Source organism: Humulus lupulus, chromosome 2, assembly GCF_963169125.1.
Source record: "Humulus lupulus chromosome 2, drHumLupu1.1, whole genome shotgun sequence".
Classification (NCBI taxonomy): domain Eukaryota; kingdom Viridiplantae; phylum Streptophyta; class Magnoliopsida; order Rosales; family Cannabaceae; genus Humulus; species Humulus lupulus.
Window position 1 is genome coordinate 5,786,667 of NC_084794.1, and position 19,945 is coordinate 5,806,611.

The 19,945-nt window shown below is 31.3% G+C and overlaps 2 protein-coding genes and 1 long non-coding RNA gene across 6 annotated transcripts; 2 read left to right on the top strand and 1 right to left on the bottom strand.

The window, feature by feature from the left end:
• Positions 1-262: 262 nt before the first annotated feature.
• LOC133815793 (uncharacterized) lies at positions 263-2,253 on the top strand. The gene is made up of 3 exons (XR_009884841.1): positions 263-467; positions 548-622; positions 1,092-2,253. It is a non-coding gene; the product is annotated as an uncharacterized LOC133815793 (long non-coding RNA).
• A 10,710-nt stretch (positions 2,254-12,963) lies between these two features.
• On the top strand, positions 12,964-15,427 carry LOC133817046 (teosinte glume architecture 1-like). Of its 4 annotated transcripts, XM_062249432.1 has the most exons (5): positions 13,214-13,457; positions 13,705-14,205; positions 14,352-14,488; positions 14,657-14,814; positions 14,881-15,427. In XM_062249432.1, exons 1-5 carry the CDS (start codon positions 13,435-13,437, stop codon positions 15,298-15,300), a joined length of 1,239 nt encoding a protein of 412 aa, XP_062105416.1. In that variant the 5' UTR covers positions 13,214-13,434; the 3' UTR covers positions 15,301-15,427. The 4 variants fall into 4 exon arrangements, with proteins under 4 accessions (XP_062105415.1, XP_062105416.1, XP_062105413.1 ...); XM_062249431.1 differs by lacking the exon at positions 13,214-13,457 and adding an exon at positions 12,964-13,108 and having other exon boundaries at positions 14,657-15,427; XM_062249429.1 differs by having other exon boundaries at positions 13,215-13,457; positions 14,657-15,427.
• A 915-nt stretch (positions 15,428-16,342) lies between these two features.
• On the bottom strand, positions 16,343-18,171 carry LOC133817048 (uncharacterized). Its single transcript, XM_062249433.1, has 2 exons — positions 17,725-18,171; positions 16,343-16,691 (listed from the first exon to the last, which is right to left on the bottom strand). Exons 1-2 carry the CDS (start codon positions 17,874-17,876, stop codon positions 16,616-16,618), a joined length of 228 nt encoding a protein of 75 aa, XP_062105417.1. The 5' UTR covers positions 17,877-18,171; the 3' UTR covers positions 16,343-16,615.
• Positions 18,172-19,945: the final 1,774 nt, after the last annotated feature.

The window sequence follows — 19,945 nt, forward strand, 5'->3', positions numbered from 1 at the left end:
AAAAATGGTTTTAGAACCATTAGATCAATTCTTGATGGGAGGTATACATAATCAGTGGTATGGATGCAAAGTCAAAACGAGCTTAGCATAAGTGCGCTACGCTCGATCGGGTAAGCATAACTATTGGGTATGAAGTCATATGGACCTAAGGTTTGGTGTGAGTGTTTTACACATAAGGATAATAGGCCTAGCAGATGATTAAGTCGAAATTATTGAAGTGATAAGGTTTTCATAAGTCAAAAGGTGAAATGATGAGATGAAAGGTGTCAACTTTTGACAATAAGGCTAAATCATTGAAAATAAGGAATTTTCATCAAACCTTATCACTTTGCACGACCATTATTCTGAAAAACAGAGAGAAAAGAAAACCAAAAACCATTTCTTGGCTGGTTTGAAGAAATTCTAAGGAGATCCAAGTGAAAGCAAAGCCAAAGAAGTAGATTAAGCTTAGTTCTAGCCTTTTTATGGTAAGTTCTTGTACTTGGAAGTTAAACTATGTTTTTTAATTTTTCTGAGAACTTATATATGGTGTTTTATCCTTTTTAAGATATTTCTTGGGGTTTCCAAGTGGTTTGAGGTTTATAAAAGCTTGAAGAGATTGTTTTCGCCGAAAAGTTGCTCGGTAAGTGAAATTTTGTGTTTTATGAGGTTTTTGGGGTTCTTGGAGTACAAGATGATTTTTGGTTATTTGATTGAGTTTATAAGAGAGTATATATGTTTATAAATGTTTGAATATATGTGGAGACTCATTTAATTTGGGTGATGATCTAGGAGATAAGAATTTTATCAAAATCGGTATATGATAACTTTATGATGAATCATGTTGGTATTTGGGATATATGGTTATGGCAGGTTAATTGATGTTGATTATTGGTGTATTTTGATATTTGAGGATAGCTAAAATTAAGGGGAAACTCTGTCAAAATTTCCCCAAATGTCTAAGATAAATCTAATGCTCGATCTAGGTGGTTTAAGGCATTTTAGGCATGTTTTGGGTATGAAATTTGATATGAAGTCTTATGGGTATTTTTTAAATGAGAGTTCAATGTATTACTGCCATCATTATGATGAGAAATCCATGCTATTGTCAGGATAAGCACATCAATACCTAAGACATCACTTGTTACACGGTGAAATATATTGTGGACAAAAGGTAAGTAAAGTACTCAACTACAACACAAGAATTATGTGTTATGTGAAAGTATGCATTATATGAATATTTTGTGAGTAAGTGGTATTAACATACAGTGACACTTCATCATAAATTTGTATGCATGGCATAATAGTGATATGGTAAATTATTATATGATATAAGACCATGCATGATATTATGATGATTAATTATATAATGCCTTTGCAAGTTTTGTGCAACATAAAAGAAAGTTGTAATAAGAAGTTTAAGTTCAGTGCCACTGTTTTGAAAAGGCAAATGAAAGTGTTAATAAGTGTAAACGGATGCCTATAGTAGGCTTATAGTGGCTGCCCAATAATTTGGGCTAGGTTTAGTGAACCAATTATATTGTTTGCCATATTTCCGTTTTTATTCTCCTCCATATGAGTTATTGTTATATGTATTGACATCACAGTGTGTGGCCGCCTTAACTCTTGAGCCTGACGGGGCAACGATGGAATAAGGATTTTAATGTGCCCTACTGTGGTGAAGGCTAGCCGGAGGAGAACCCATGGGATTTTGTATTATATGTGTAACAAGCCCTGCAGGCATTGACCAATTCAAACAGTGTGCACAATATTAAGGGGCCCAAAATTTAAAAAAAAAGAAGTTGTATATGTCCATTGATATTGGGTAATCATTAGCATTGCATGCATTACTTTGCTTACTGAGCTTTAGGCTCACAGTTGTCTTGTGTTGCAGGTAGAGAAAGAAATATGTGAATGATATGAGGAGAACTGAAGCATGGTCCTGACCCTGATTTGTACATATGAACACATCGACCTTTTTGTGGGTTATTTCAGTTATCAGTGAGATGTTTGTAATAAAGTGTGAAGTTATGTTTTGAAAATAAATTGGGTTATTTAATACTTATGTATAATATGTTTGAGACACACTTTATGTTTAATGTAAATAAGGTGAAATAAGTTTTCAAGTTAAAAAAAAAAAAAAAAAAAAAAAAAAAATGTCCAGACTTCCGCAGAAATAAATTATGATATAGTTTTAAAACGTAACACCTCAAATATGGTTTTTAACTAAAATAAGTGAGGGTGTTACAATGACCGTTGGTGAATAGTGATCTGACCGTTGGAAACAGTAACCTGACCGTTGGGGATATAGTTGTATTCTATTATGGGATTTTAACAATTCTAGGTTGTTGAAGTAACTAACACATGAGAATAATTAATTTATGGATGTTAGAGAAACTTTTTCAGAAAAATTTTTGAGTAAAAAATGTTGGACTAAGTAATATAAGAAGATTGGGAAATTTTCATTTTTTTACTATTCACCGGGTACTATTCATAGTGGGTCCCACAGTAGGGTCCACATGGGTCCCACAGCGGGGTCCACCCCATGGATCCCACATGATGATGCAGTAGTGATACAATGATGACTTTAGCAAACCACCATGCTTAATATTTTGAATATTTTATTATTCCACTATATTTGATATTTTAAATATTTTATTAGCATAGTATCCCAAGTTTTTCCTATAAATCGCCCTTACAAAACTCATTTTGAATCACAAAACCTCATTTTCTTTCTCTCCCTCTACCCAAAAATCTTCTTAACACCCTTCTAAAGTTCTAAACTTCGAAGATCTAAGCGAAGTTCTATCCGTAACGCTAGCCTACGAAAACCTTTTAGGCAAGCTCTTTCCCGAGCCTTTCATTTCAGTTATTTAGTTATTATATATATACAGATTATTTTACTATGCTATTATAATGCCAAAGTTTATATATAGATTATTTTACTATGTCGTTATAATGCCAAAATTTATATATATAGATTATGCTACCATGCCGTTAAAATGCCAAAATTTATATATAGATTATTTTACCATGTCGTCATAACTTACAATGCCAAAATTGAAATATAAACTATTTTTTTATGTATCTTTATAATACTAAACTTATATAGGCTATGGTCACACTTTGGACTATTATGAACTTTTATTATATGACCTTATTCCCTATTATTATGGACTGATACTATGACCTGGACATTTCTGTATGACCATGACCACAACTTTTAGACCGGGATCTTGCCATGGACAATTATAGTATGACCATACGCCTGAACATAAAATACACAATAAAATAAGAAAAATATAATAACAACAATTATAAACTAAAATTACATCATGTAGATTTTATATAAGTTAATAGTATGTATTTTTATCAAGAAGCTAACAATTTCGGTTGTTTTATCAAGACGCAAGGTAAGTAGAATCCTCATCTACAATACAAGTCTTTTATGTGTCTTATGTGCATTTATATGCTTTATATGTTATCCTGCCATGTTGTTATGCATAAGTTATTTTTAAGAATGTTATATTTCTTATGCATAAGCACGCTTAATGTTCACAAACAAGTTATTGAAAGCGTTAAAGTAGAGGTGCTGCTTGGGAGACCTACGTCCCAAAAATGTAAGGAGGGAGATGTACTTCCCTATATAATGAATGTTTACGAGGGAGAAATTCCCTATTATCATGTTTATGTTCAGGTGGGAATGTGATTCCCTATGTAATGCCGGCAGCAGCATCCTCTAGGGCCCAAAAGAAAGGAAAGTGAAAGAAAGAAAATACATAACATGTTGCACGTTTATTTTAATGCATATGAGGTAGCTATTCTGCTTACTGAACCTTAGCTCATCAGATAATGTTTTGTATTGTAGGTAAGAGACCCCAAATATAAATCGTTGATGAGTATACGTGGAGCCAACATGACTGTACATATGGGGCTGACCTGAAGGGAGTGGAGTTCTGCTATGCTATTTTATAAATAAACAAGAAACTTGATTTTATATTTATATTTCATAAAAAGTATTTTGTGAACTTTATGATTTACATAAAGCTTTAAAAGTATTTCATGAACGTTGTAATTTACATAAAGCTTTTAAATTTATCGATTTGATACATCTCTAATTCTACATTAAGGTGTAGTAACGCCACGAAAAATTATTTATAAAAGTATTAAGATTTTTATGTAAGATAAAGTTTTTATTTAGTTTGTGGGTATTGTATGGTTTGAAGTTATGAACATTAGTTTATGTATTGTTTAATAAAGTTTTTTTTAAATTCAGAATTTCAGTATTGTCGTATTCAGGTTAAACTTTGTTTTTACACTATATATGTATGTTAAGAAAGGAGGTTGTTACATGTACGTACTGATGATAACTTAGCAGATCCTTTGACGAAAGGATTAGCTAGAGAGTGTTTACCGAGATTTTCGGAAACTATATTAATGAATATTAGGTAAGACTAATGATATGGAATTTAGAAGATAAAAACAGGATTTTTACGTGGTTGGAGCGTTAATGAGCCTTAGTCCACGAGTCAGTTGTATTAGAGCTTGGAATGTCTTTTACAATGGAGTTTCTCTCTATGTTTTGACAGAGTAACTGTATCCAAGTCTCAGAGAGATCCTTTCCCCAGTGCTCTATTGCTTGTATTTATAGGCTCATAGGAACACTGGGTCTGGGTCGGGCGTGACCCGAGCCCATCAAAGGCGTGGATACTCTTGGCTTCTCTGGTGGAAGCCCAATACAAAGGATTGAAATACATAAGTCCAAGAATCATTAAGGCCCAAAGGGGCGGCCCAAGAACCATATTTCGCCCGACAAAATGGTGCTTTTGGTCTGGGCACTCCGAGTTACGAGGCAGATTCAAGGGACAAAGCCAGTCAGTGTACTGGCAGCGCAGGTCTGAACTAGCGGCGTGCAATCCCTAGGTTGCTTTTTCCGCAGGTGAAAAGTGGGGACAACCCCCACGCGTCGTGGGGCGGCTTCAGGGTCATGGATGCCTTTTCCTGCCAACCTGGAGGACATGACCCAAGTCCGTTTACCTCCGTTCCTCTTCGTTTACCAGAGGCTCGAACCATTTACCAGGCTCTGGGATAGCTTTGCGTACACTTCGACCGTAATCCCAGCCGACCATACGTCTCCTAGGCGACTGTCCTGGATCACCTTCCCGGACACCATCTGGGTTCGGAACAACCCTTGGGCCGTCGTCCTTGGTTACTCCTACACTAAGCGGGCCTAGGCTGGGCCCATATCCAATCGCCCAGACCATGGGCCTAGACCATCTTCTCGGGCCCACGACAGGAAATGGGGATAACAGAGAGAAAGTCCATAAAACATCGAAAGGAATGGGACTATTGCGCTTAGAATGATGAATCACTCATGATGGTAACCCAACCTAAAGATTGGAGATCCCAAGAACTAGGTTCAATGGGTAATAACAAGTTGTGAAGTGATATGAGTTGGATCATGCTATTTCCATTAAAGCATAAAGAAGCATGAATTCCTGATGCGATGAGAGGATGAGTTAATAGAAACTCTTAATGAGATCTATACTCTATGTGGAGTGGAGTGCCGAGCTACAGGAGTACTCTTGATAGACTCACCTATGTGAATGTGGAAGTGGGGCCGCTTCCTATGGAATTTGGGCAAAATTTCTAGAGCATTCACTATACTGGGATAGACGTGCATAGCCATTAACGCACAGGCTTTTGGATTACACCCTTGAAAGGTTGGTGCATGGTACGATGTTAGAAATAGAGTTCAAGACTACGTGTCACTCTAGTATAATCTAAAACGTATTCACTACGCAAATGTTCAAATCGAAATATACATTTGTTTATGCACATTCTTATAGATTCTGAAGTTGCTCGAGAAAATATTTTTAAAAATTCAAGTGGGGGATTGTTGGAGCTTTTTTAAATGAATTATTAAAAATTGGAAAAAGTATAGTTGTGTGTGATATGGGAAAAGTCCCACCTGGAATTGAAACACTCTTCTAGGAGTGTATATAAGTTGCAAGTGACATGCATTGGGGTGTGCCCTAAGGGGTACCCAATTTTGTGCGCATGGGTGAGGACTCACACACTTGACCACCACACGCGCGCGCGCTGCCATTCGTCCGGCCGAGCTGAGTTGGCGGGTGGGTGGTGTGGTGCCGTACTTTATTTTTTGTGAAAAAATTATTTAATAAAGTAAATATTTTTAATTATTTATTTATTAATTAATTAAAAAAAAAACAGTTTTTTTGGAAGGTGATCCGATATTTCCTCCCCCCACATTTGAAAAACGTTTTTCTTACCGTTTTATACAATATCGTCTTCTTTACATAAGGATTATCAGAAAACCTTTTTTTTTTTACAAAAAGAAAAAATCACCATAGTTATAATCGAATTTTCTCTGAGCTTGAGGGTGTAAAGAGAGCGAAGACTTTTGGTGCAGAGATGAATCGTATACAGATGTTGTTTTATCTTGGGGACGGCGTGGTTGATAGACTGTCGTGCACACTTGGGGCAGAGCCGTAAAACGTCTTAAAGAGAGCGACATAGTCCGCGACTCAGCCAGAAAAATTGATCGGTAATTTCGTTCCAGTTTTATTATATTTTGAGGAATATCATATATAAATATAGGACAATTCTTATATTGAGACTTCACTTTAAGCCATACTGGTGGGACTCTTCAGTGTTCTCGACCCGTGAACAGTTTTTGGCGCATTTTTTTTATGACTGTGTATATTATAGCTATTTGGAGAATCCTGCAAATTGTCAAAAAATTCCGAATAGTTTACAGTATCAAAAACTAGGTTCAAGCATGTTGCTTTCCACACGTATAAAAAAAAATTAGTCACGAGTGCAACAACATATTTGAACTTAGTTTTTGATACTGTAAACTATTCGGAATTTTCTGAAAATTTGCAGGATTCTCCAAATAGCTACAATATACACGGTCATAAAAAAAATTGTACAAAAAACTATTCACGGGTAGAGAACATTGAGAGCCCCACTGGTAGGGCTTAAAGTGAAGTCCCTATATGAGAATTGTCCTATAAATATATAGGAAACTTCTACTGTAGGGGCTTCAGAAAGAGTCTTATCAGTGTGGCTCTTTTGTGTTCTCAACCTGTGAACAGTTTTCGGAACGATCTTTTTTACCGTGTATATTGTAGTTATTTGGAGCATCCTGCAAATTTTTAGAAAATTCTGAATAATTTATAGTGCCGAAAACTAGTTTAAAAAAATGTTGTTGTACAAGTGACTAATTTTTTTATGCGCGTGGAAAATAGCATGTTTGAACCTAGTTTTTGGCACGGTAAATTATTCAAAATTTTCTAAAAATTTGCAGGATGCTTTAAAGAACTATAATATGCACGATCATAAAAAAAAATCGCGCCGAAAATAATTTACGAGTCAGAAAAACAAAGAAACCCTACCGGTGGGGCTCTTTTTGAAGCCCCTACCATAGAATACTCCAAATATATAAATGTCCAATGTTCTTAATCATTAAGTCCAAGCTAATTGGAACAAACACTACAAAAATAGAAAGGTTAGGACATAATTAAATAAAATTAATTAGCTGAATATGGTTTAATTAAGCCAAGAAAGTACCAGTAAAGGAGTAAGTACTAGCTGGACTATCAAATATAGAAAGAGAAGTTGCCTAGCCTAGGCCTATATAGCTAATTCCAATCATCTTAGGCAATTCATGACTAGTACGTATGTGATGATGATGGAATCAAAAGCCACAAAAAAGTTGATTTAAAAAAAATGTTAATATTTATCCTACTAAACTTTATTAATTAGTAGTGTGATATTTTATTTGAAAAGACAAAACTGAGATAAAATAAGGAAAGAAAAGAGACTAAATAGCACTTGGCATCCCAAATTTTACCGCTTGTGTCGTTTAGGTACCCAATTTTTTTTTATTTTGTAGTAATTAGATCCCAAACTTTTTATTATGGCCACATAAGTCTCTAATATTATATTTTATTAATAAAATCTAATTTATAAGAGTAAAATGAGATTTTTAATAACCAAAAAATATAGCACCTATTTTAATTTTATTTTTGACCAAACTAATTAATTAATTTACCAAATATTTCATTTTGATAAATTGACCTAAATGTTCTTATCAAATATTAAAAATTTATTTTTTATTATACTTTTAAAATATTTAATATTACTTATATATTAATAATTAGTTTATTATTTTTTATAAAAGAAATTTACTTACTTTAAATTTTAAAATCATTAAATTTATTATGTGAGTTTTTATCTATAACATTAATTTTTTTTCTCACTACACACATTTCTATTAAACTCATAATTTTTTTTTCTCACTATACACTTATTACATTTTTTTAATGCGTGAAAAGAATCTTTAACAATTTATGAGGAGTTTAAATAGAAGTATATCTAGTGAGAAAAAAAATGATATAATAGATAGAAGCACTCTTAATAAATTTTATGCTTCTAAAATTTAAAGTATATAATTTTTTTTATTATTATTTTTTAATATTTCAAGAGAATATTTAAGTCAATTACCAAAATAATATATTTAGTAATAATTAATTAATTAAGAAAGGTTTAAAGAGAAAACAAATGGGTGCTACTTTTTTTTGTTTGTTGAAATCTTATCTTACCTTTATAAATTAAAATTTATTTTATAAAATATAACTTTGAGATCTATGTGAGCCTAAAAGTAAATATTAGAGATCTAATTACTACAAAATAAAAATTAGAGAGAGGCTTTTTGGTAGCTGCATACAATTGAGGGGCGAGGAAAGGAATCCATCGTCCAGATTTGATGAGTGAGAAAAATGTGTAGTACTGTTATGTTAAGTATGCAAATTAAGATATTTTAATATATAAATAGTGTGAGATATTAAGCATGAAATCTCATTAGTAGTACAATATGATTTACTTTATATTACCCATTCTTATATTTTTTTATTGTCTCTAAATTTTATCTTATCATCTAAATTTTCATTCTTCTATCTATTTTAGTCCACTCACACTAGATGCTTTAAAATGGGTTTTGCTCTATTTTAGAGAAAAGATGAAGAGTGAAAATGATACCAACATCAAATGATGTAAATTAACTTTTTCTTAATACAATTAATAGTAATTTCTCTAAACTTAGAGGGTACTATTCATTGTCTCAAACTTATTTTATTATTTTTTTTATGATTCAAACTTATTTTATTAATTTTCTTTAGCAAATTATTATATAACATTTTTTTAACTTTTATATAAATATATATATACTAGATACAAACAATACACAATGCACGTTTGGTTAGTTTTATTTATAGAATTTATTAATTATTTTTATTAAATTTGTATGATTGTCATATAAATTTCAAATAAATAAACATATTATACATAAAACAATTAATGACAAAAACATATTAACAAAAAAATAAAACCAAAATATTGTTTATGATTTTAATATATATATATAATATGATATTATTTTAGATCACAAACTACCATATTTAAGATATAAAACATTCATGATATTATTCAAATTACACCTTAATAATTGGAGAATAAGTTTATTTATTCTCGATTGAAGATAGATATTATTCTAATTTCTTATGTAGTTACAAAGTTATACTATTTATATACACACGACATCTATATATAATATATTTATAATATTTATTGTTATTCGATATGAATATATATATATAAATATATTTGTATAAGTTAGATCAATTTTTTTAAATATAAATGATATTTTTTTAATAAAAATTAAGAATATGTATTATATATTATTCTTAAAATGATATTTTATTATATTTAAATTTATATTAATATAAGTATTAAATATTTAGTTTTGTATTAAATATTATTATAATAATATTTTATAGTATTTGAATTCATTTTAAAATAATTAGTAAATAATTAGGATTATATATTACTATCGTAATAATATTTTATAGCATTTGAATTTATATTAATATAATTATTAAATATGTAGTCTTATATTAATTATTATTATAATAATGATATTTTATAATATTTGAATTAATATTAATATAATTAATAAATATCTATTTTTAATTAGATTTAAAGGTATATTCCGTTAAATATTTAGAATATTTCGTTAAAATTAACAAAAAAAATCATTAAAACTAATAATTTCGGTTATTTACACACTTTTTATATAAAGATATATGTTTGTGCATGTATATATATATTGTTGTATGATATAATTATTATAACTTTTTTGAAAGGGATAATTATTATTTTTTTAAGTATAATTATTATATTTAGAATTATATATATTTTTAAATTTTAATTAATTTATTTTGAGTTTGTTTTATAAATTTGGATTAATTTAACATTGAGTATAAATATATTGATATTATATATAGGAAGTTACGTAATATTTTTAGATATAAAAATATTATTGACAGTAAGAGAAAAATATTTAAAATGAATAATATATATTAAAAAATAGAATATTTAAATGTTGTAGAGAAAAAATAAAGAAACTGATGTATGATATAATGTAAATGTTTGATATAAAAAAAATAAAATATAAGGTTTTGGTGGTGTATTTTGAATGAAAGAAAATAAATATTAGTGTGAGAGGCCTTAACATGGTATCAATGTTCGGTAATTTAAAAAAAAAATAACTACCAGAAATCCAATTTAATATTGGTACTCAGAAAAAAGTCACCCTCGAGAAAACATATAAAAGTCTCACATCAAATTGATATGGAGATATCATCTTACTTATAAGAACATAATCTACTTCACTCTTTACTAATTGTGTTTGCATTGGAATCCAATAAATTTTAACAATGAAATATTATTTTTATGTTTAAACTAATTTAAATTTGTTTAGTGGTGTATTTATAAGGTTTGATATTGATGCCACTGGTGCAAATATTATTTTGATATATTTGGAGTCATTATGGAAGATTTTATTAATTTTTTTGCTCTTATTTGTCTTGCCATCTAAATTTGATTTGGTTCACATTACCTTGGTGGTTGGTTTCATTTTTCTTTTATATATATATATATTTCTTTAAATATTGGCATTGTATTATTTTTTCTTTTCAAGTTGTAAATAAAGTCTTTTTTTCTACTCGATGTAAGAATCATGTTTTTTTCTTTAAAAAATAATAAAAAGTGACAACTTTTTTAGACATAATAGAACTTTATAATGTAGTTAGATATAAATAAATGTGGGGCAACTTTTGAAGAAACTTGTGGTTACATTTTATAATGTAGTTACATTTTTTTTTGGTTGAGGGGTAATGTGGTTACATTTTAAATGTTGCAATGTTTAGTTTTCATAAAACATTAATTGGTTATTTCATCTTTAAAGTCAAGAAATTACATGGTAGTATTGGATTTTGTATACGGATTCACCAATCAATTATTACAAATTTAATATATATATATTTTTGCAAATTTAAATATATATAAATGATATGATCTTAAGGACATAAATAGTGACATGAAGACTAAAAAAATTATATAATTTCATTACAAGACAAAACTCAAAATTGCTTGGTGAGATAATGATATATATGTAGGGTTTGGATTTTGTCTCTAAGAGATAATGTTGTTTCACCTATAGCCATACGCAGTGAGGAGCCAAGTTTTTCTTATCGAGAGGCAAAGGAAGTGCATAAATTTCCAAAGGGACAATACCATATTTTTTCTTTTTAATTTTTTACACTATATACATATTTTTTTGAAGTTAAATAATAATAAAAATATAAAGAAAACAAAAAATTGAGGAAGCTTGAGCAGCCTAAATAAGGATGTCAACATGGCAAATAAAATTGGCGAGTGCTCTCTCGTCCCATCAATGTATGTACAAAAAATGTAGGGCCTATTTATTTTTATTAAAAAAATTATAAAAAATGTAAATTACATAAAAATTAATATATTATGCTATGTTAACCGTTCAAAGTAGATAATATTGTCAAAACAAATTATAACATTTAAAAACTTACTAATATGTTACGTAAACATACAAAGAAACATGTAAAATATTATAAAATAAATAAACGGTACTTGTTGGGTGAGGGAGGGCTATCCCCATCCCCACCATGTTTAACATTCGGGGATGTGGAAAATGATTCTCATCCCTACCCCCAATTCCTGTTTAAGCAGGGAATCGCCATCCCATTAGGGGCAGGTCTCTGCATAGCATCGTTCTCATTGAAAAAATTAGCATCCCTACTCCTTAGTCTTTATATGGCTCTATTATTGGGCGTCTGATGAGAAATTAAATTTATCATATAATTATTAATTATAAGTGACCTAAATATATGAGATAAAATCCAAAATATAATAAATTTAAATGGAAATTATGAAATATGATGCATGCAAGGAGTGATGCAATTAATTAACAACCATGTTGGTCTATACTGGACAATTAGAGGTCCCTAATGATGATGCAGAGAATGACATAATATGCTTAATACATATTTTTCTTATAATGATGGACAAGGATATCTTTCCCCACTAATAAACAATTCACACACATAAATAACGACTAGTTTGCACACAAACCATAAAAACAAGTGGCTTTCATAACCCTTTTTTAAAAAAATAAAAGAAGAGAGAAAACAAGTGTTAAAATTGTACTTATCTTCTTCATCATGCCTATATTTAACTAATTGACATTATTTTCAGGGGTTGTTCTTGTTTTGTTTTATTAAACTTTTTCAAGTGTAAAATTCCCAAATGGGGTTTTTGTAGGGTTAATATTTGGAAAAAAGATAACAATTGATAGAAACTACTAAATATTGAGATAATTATTAGATAAACAAAATATATGCTTTCCCTGCACCCATCTGGATTCCCCAAACCCCTTTTGTTGATACTTTTCTCCCATAACATGATTTAAATATTTGCTATTCTTTTACAAATTTTTAAAGTAACTTATACCTGTCTTTTTCTTTGCCATTCTTTCTCTCTCTCTCTCTCTCTCTCTCTCTTTCCTTTTTTTTTTTTAATTATTTATTACAATATTATTCACCATCTCACCTTATTTAGATATTGATTAGCGTGGACCACTGGCTCTGGAGATTAAAGAAAAAGGAAAGGGACAAACAGGAAAACATAAGTAAACCTCACTCACTAAACAAATCCCATACCATTGTCTCAGGTGGTCCTTGTACTTCTGTTTTTTTCCTTCGATTTCTTCTAATTTTTATTCTCTTGCTGCAATGGTTAGATAGCTCCTTAACTATTATTATTATCATATATTTTTTTTTAATTACTGGATTCTTCCAACATGATCGACTTTCCAACCATCGTTTTGACCTTCTTTGTTATTGGGGGGAAACAAGGATATTATGCTTCTATATATATATATATATATTTACTAAACCATTTCCTTGGAAGTTTTCTTAAGTATATCTAACTACTGGGATATATATCATATGTATATAGCTTAATCTAGAAAAGTTTATAGTTAACTTAAATGAATATATGATAACTACTTCAATGCTCATGTATGTCCTTTTTTTTCCCTTTTTCCTTATATGTTCACAGTCTCAAACCTTAAACCTTGTATATTTATGGAAATTAGAAACTATTTGTTTTATTTAAAGAAGTGATTTTTATCTTTTTTTCTATTACATTTTTGCTTCAATCGATGAAACCCAATAAAAAAACAAAAAACAAAATCTGGGTTCTTAAGTATGTATATATATATATACCATATTGTCTTTCCATGAATTGGTTCTTGTATATGTGTAGGAAAGGAGGGGACCGAATTGAGGAAATATATGGTGCATTAATGGACTGGGACTTTAGAGAGTTTGGTTGGGAGGAGTCAACTGAGTTGGACCCGAAAGAAGATGATGATGATGATTTGGTATTTGACTTCATTAGCTCAGGAAGAACAACAACACAGAAGAGTAGTAGTAGCAGTACTACTACTACTACTACTACAGCTCCATCTTCGGAGGGCTTAAAGCTGGGTTCGACCACCACCATGACTGACCCAACTGAGCAACAGTCGTTGAAAAGACCAAACCAAGTCTTGGGGGACTCAAATTTGGCCTCTTCACCATCTGGGTCATCAAAGAGGCTTAATGGTGGTGCTCAAAAGCTGTCCTGCTTGGTCGATGGTTGCAGAGCAGATCTCAGCAATTGTAGGGAATATCACAAGCGCCACAGGGTCTGCGAGCGCCATTCCAAAACCCCAATTGTTGTTGTTAAGGGAGAAGAGAAAAGATTTTGCCAGCAGTGTAGTAGGTACGGTACATGATGAGCTCGCTTGGATTTCTTTTATTTCTATAGATGAATGATTAAACACATCTTTTCATTCTACAGCTGGGTTTGGTTTGGTTAGTTTTTCTTGTGATCTATATATCCAAATATGATTTTTTTTGTTTGTTTAGATTCCACTCTTTGGGTGAGTTTGATGAGATCAAAAGGAGCTGCAGAAAACGCCTGGATGGACACAACAGGCGCCGGAGAAAATCACAGCCTGAACCTCTCTACTTCAGCTCAAAGGGCTTTCTGTCTGGTTACAAAGGTTGGGATTTTTTTTCGCTCTTAATGTTTGAAACTTTGGTTAAGTTGTTCCTTAAGAGTTTGGAGACAGAGATATTGTTGTTATTGTAATAGTTTGTATACACTTAAAATCTTTAGCTAAATTTCATGTTTATACAATCCCTTTCCTTTTCTTTTTTGTACAAATCAGTCTGTACTTTTGGATGTTCAGGCCCCAGAATCTTGCATTTCGGGAGTCCACAAATATATGCAGCCACAAGTGTGAAAAGTTTATGGCCAATGGATACCAAAACTGGAGGACAAGAGTCATGGATTTATAGTCCTCCTCTTCCTCACAAACGTTTCCAGGTTAACCAGCAAAGCCCTTCTCCAACTCCCTTTAATGGAGGTGATAAAAGGGTCTTTTTCTTGCAGAAAAATGACCCCAAACAAGGCAACCAAACATACCCTGAAGCTATTCTCTGCCACCCATCCGAGCCACCAGGAAAAGGAAGGGAAAAAAGCCACATACTGTCCTCTGAAGAGATATCCCTACCCATCGACTCGGGTGGTCGTGCCCTCTATCTTCTGTCAACAAATCCAACACAGCTCTCTGGTGTGAACCAGATGGGGCAACACAATGAAAGTTTCCCATATCCATTTCAGCTCCTTGACCACAATGATGGAAAGGACAAGCCTTTGGATCATCATCATCATCTTTATCATCATCTTCCAGCTTATGATGTCAACAAATCCAATATTTATGGCAATATGATGCTTAGGATGGGACCAGAAGACTGCTTGGAAAATGGGGCTGCAGCAGCACTGCAAATGCTTCCAATTTCGTTGGAGTAATTGGCTTTGGCTTATGAGGTTTATGTCTTGAAATATTATGTTTTATGTTCTGTTTTAAGACTCAGTTTTTCTCTGAGAGCTTCAATAAAAGCTACTTGTCAACTTGCCATATTTACTCGGACAAGAACTGGTTTTTTTAAGACTCAATTATGAGATGTTTGTGTTGTTATGAATTGCATAATGTTGTTTGCTCTGCTTGGCCATGTGTCGGAACTTTTGAGACACATAAATGTTATTGACAAGAAACAAAGTAGGTTGCTTTCGTTCTAATGATCAAGTGTAAACTATAAGTTTATAGTTTATTTGTACTACTAACATGAACAATTAAAGTAAAAAAAAGTATAAAGAATTACTCCAAAGAAATGTTGTTGTAGTAACTAGCAACAAATGGTCTTCGTTTCTTTTCTTTTGATATTCTTATCTAAACTTGCCTTTATACAAACTTGTACAACCAAAATGGTTCGAATAAATAAGCAATATTATTATTATCATAAAAGAAAAATACATGAAAACCGACAAAGAAATCCAATATACCCTAATCGTGCCCTCGACTAGTGGATGCAATCCAACCATGATTGAGAGCCAAAGTCAAGAGATCAGACAACGACATTAACCAAATATCTTTGGCTGCCTTGATGATAAACATTTAAAGGTTTCAAACAGTGACGTGTTTCTAACCTACTAACCTTGTAGGGTTAAAAAAATGATCTTGAAAACAGACCAAGTAATGATAGCTTCATTGACTAAAAGTTTTGAAGGTGATATTCAAGATCAAGATAAAATTATTCCGATTAGTGCATGAGTTAACAGCTGGTGCTTAGACCTTTCCAGCAAATTTTGGAAACAAAAGCAGAAAATGAATAATAATAATAAAAAAAAAGTGATGAGCAAGTTGACACAGAGCTGAGCTCATCACACACAAGACTGCACAACGGCCAACAATCTTGTTGATGAGAATCCTTGTCAGCCATCAACTTACTTAAAAAAAATATAGATTCACTGCTTAAAGACAATTTAAGTTTGGTCATGTGCGAGGGTTACCTTTGAATACAATAGTGATTAATCCATATTCATCAGAGTGCCATATTTGTGGCCAAAATAAGCATGATTTGTCCACAAACTTCCAATTACAGAAATATGCTGGTATCAAAAGTTAAAGATAATCTTGTTTAAAAAAATTAAATATGGATTTATTAGATAGTTACATATTTGTATTTGAAAAGAAAAAAAGTAGTGACTATTTGAACAAACTAGAAAAGGAAAAAAAAGAAAAAGAAAACTAGTGATTGATTTAAGCACCAGAACAATAGGGACACTAGTGCTTGTCTCCCTTGGGAATATCTTCTTTTGACGCCTTTGATTCTAGCTCCTTGACCCTTTTCTCTGCAGCCCTGAAATTTCATCTATCAAAAGTTAATTGTCAGGAAGAGTGCACTATTTATCAACAGTAATGGTCAGATAATCAAAGTCCAAAAACCATCCAATTCAAAAGATGTACTTATAAACTGTTGTTATGTGATCATTATTTTACGACTCATACTGGTACCTGGACTAGTAAGTAAGTATATCTAATGTCCAGACACTTATGAGAGATTCAACAATGATCAACCTTAAAAATCATAGCCAAGCCCAAAACAACCAGTTGAACAGAACTATTTAAAACCCCCCTTTAACCTGGACTAGTAAGTACCTAAAGTCCAGACACTTATAAGAGATTCAACAAGTCTCTACCTCAAAAATCATAGCCAAGACCAGAATCTGAGTAAAAAAACTTCCTAAAAACGGCTTTAACCTGCGGCTCTTCCCCATTTTAAATTGCTAACTAACTAATGCTTTGCTCTAACACACGAGGCAATGCTAACCTATCAATGGTAATGAATGAATAAAGAAGAACAAGAGAAAATGACCTATCAAATATGTCAACCATTCCATACCACATATCTAGGATTCTCCATATCAATATGATGAGCAATTTTCTATAGAATTCCCTTAAAACTAATTCAAGCATTTCTCCAACAGCATCAATATAATAAGCCAAAATAACCAGGTAACTTTAGAAGCTCCCATCAACACAATGGAAAGTGCTAATATGGCCTTACTTGGTCCATAACATAAACAACCCCAACTTACTAAAAAAAAAGGAGCAATTTTTGCTCCTTAACAGTTGACTGAATTGGCCTAAAATCATCATATGCCGGGGTCAAACACACGCAGATATATACATATATAGAACACAAATTAGCATACAAAGATCTTAAACACAAGTTACTACTAATTCCCCTGAACTAACAATCAAAACTGAAAGCAAATCGAAGCACTGAATTTCCCCCTAAGCTACAGAATTATAAACCATAAACCCTACAATTATGTCAGAACATATAAAATAAATATAAATTTTATATATTTATAGAGAAAGAAAATTACTTGGAGGCAGAGGAGGATTCTTCTTCGAGCCAATTTCTTATGTGCTTAACGTTTCGCCTGAAGATTGAGGCCGACTGCTTTACATCGGACCTGAGAAGAAGGACGACGGCGCTAACACCAGCCACGGTGAGGATAAAGTTGGTCAAAGCCATTGAATCCAACTCCTTGCTTCTCGATTTCAACAATACAAAGAAACAACCCTAATCTCAGTTTCTGAGGGTTTTACAGTCTCTCTCGGAGACGATGACTGATTTTCAGAGAAGACTGGAATCAGTCCTAATTTATGGGCCTAGGCCCAATATTTTGTAGTTATTATGGGCCTTTCTCCTCTATACAAAGCCCAATCTTTTTTCCCAAAATTAAAACTTATGTGCGACATGTCGTATTAACAAGATACTTGAGCACACCAAACGACCTTTAATTTTTATTTTTCTAAAAAGTGAATCATACCACCCAAGTTATAAATAAGATTTGTACCAATTTTTTTATTTAATGGAAAACTACCATAAAATACAGCAAAGTGGTTTCCTAAAAAATGGTACAAATCAAATAAAAACATAATTAGTGGTATAAATCATTATATGTAAATGAAAACGGTGGTACAAAGTTGGACCCACAAACTTTTATTTTTCTTAATAAACATATCAAGGTTAAAAGCATAGAGTTACAACAAAGAATTCACATAAATCGTTCTTCGTTTATTTTTTGAAAAAATAAAATAAAAAAACTTTGGTGGCCGTAAATAGATATTGGCACGGCTCAATCAGATAAAAGAACCCATATGATGATCATCTAGGTGAGAGCTTTGATTTGATTGAACTATGCCAACATCTTCCTTAGCCCATATTTCATACACACATATATATATATATATATTCAATATTTATATATATTGAAATATATAAACCAGCTAAAGAATGAAAGCAAACAAACGAAGAGTATTAAAGGAAGAGGAAAGAGATTTAGTGGGATCTAACATATAGATTGGAAGAAGCTAATCGTGATTGATTGAGGGAGTGATATACATATATAATGTTAATAAGGAAAATGGTGAACAAGTGAGCTATTTATATATATATATACATATATGTGGAAACTATGCAAAAACATGCAATGAATTGAGTGGAGTGTGATATTAATCATAAAGTAGTGTGATAGAAAATGTGGAATGTGATTTCTCATCTTTCGTACCTAATGTTTTGTTGGAAAGATGGCTGATAAAGCTTGTCAAGGCTCCTCATTCTGCAGCTCTGGCTTGTTTTTCAGAATATATGTATTTAAAAAAATTATTGGTTAATGATTGTTTTTAATCAATATCTATATATAGGTCATTTTAATATTTAATATTGTTAGTATATGAATAAGTTGCAATTCTATATTTTCTATGATACAATTATAGGGGATTTCATATAAATTTTTATGAAATTTTAAATAATTTAAGATGTTGAAATTAAGATTCAAACAATTTGTTGCACTCGTACAACAAACTATCTGAATCTGAATTTATGCATCATTACATTATACACCATTATATACGGAAAATACTAAAAGATACCTATAGATAGTGATTAAAAACAATTACCAGTGACCGTGTACCCAGTATATATATATTTATGTTATATATAATTGTGTCAATCATATATGCATGACAAATATGTCTGTCATCACAACATCATCATTATCAATTTTTATGGTTTTTAATTAGTTTAGAAGCTCAAATATCATTCCATGGCTCTTACGTACACTTCAATAATGTCCCTCATATATTTGCTTTTTCACTATAATTTCATACATTTACAACATGGTTTTAGCACATGGTTATTGTTTTGGGGAAGGTAAGGGTGTGCTTACAAAGCTTTTTGAATACATGTTAATATTTCATTCTCAAACATTATAATATATATATATATATAAAAAAAAAAAAAAAGAGGATTAGCATTCTTCTTATATATTCCTAATTTCCTAAAGATGTAAATGTGGGGTTGAGCTTTTTTTGACATGGCATGACACCAAAAATATAAGGGTGGGCCAGACACAACACAATAATATTGTGACTTGTGAGCTGTGTTGGACTTAGATGTAGTCATCCACGTAGGCATGCCATGTAAGCATAAGTGAACAAGTGGCATGTTACAAATCTTAAATTAAGTATGATAATTTTAACATTAATACTAATAAGTATTCATTTTTTAATAATATTTAAATTAAAATTATTAGAAAA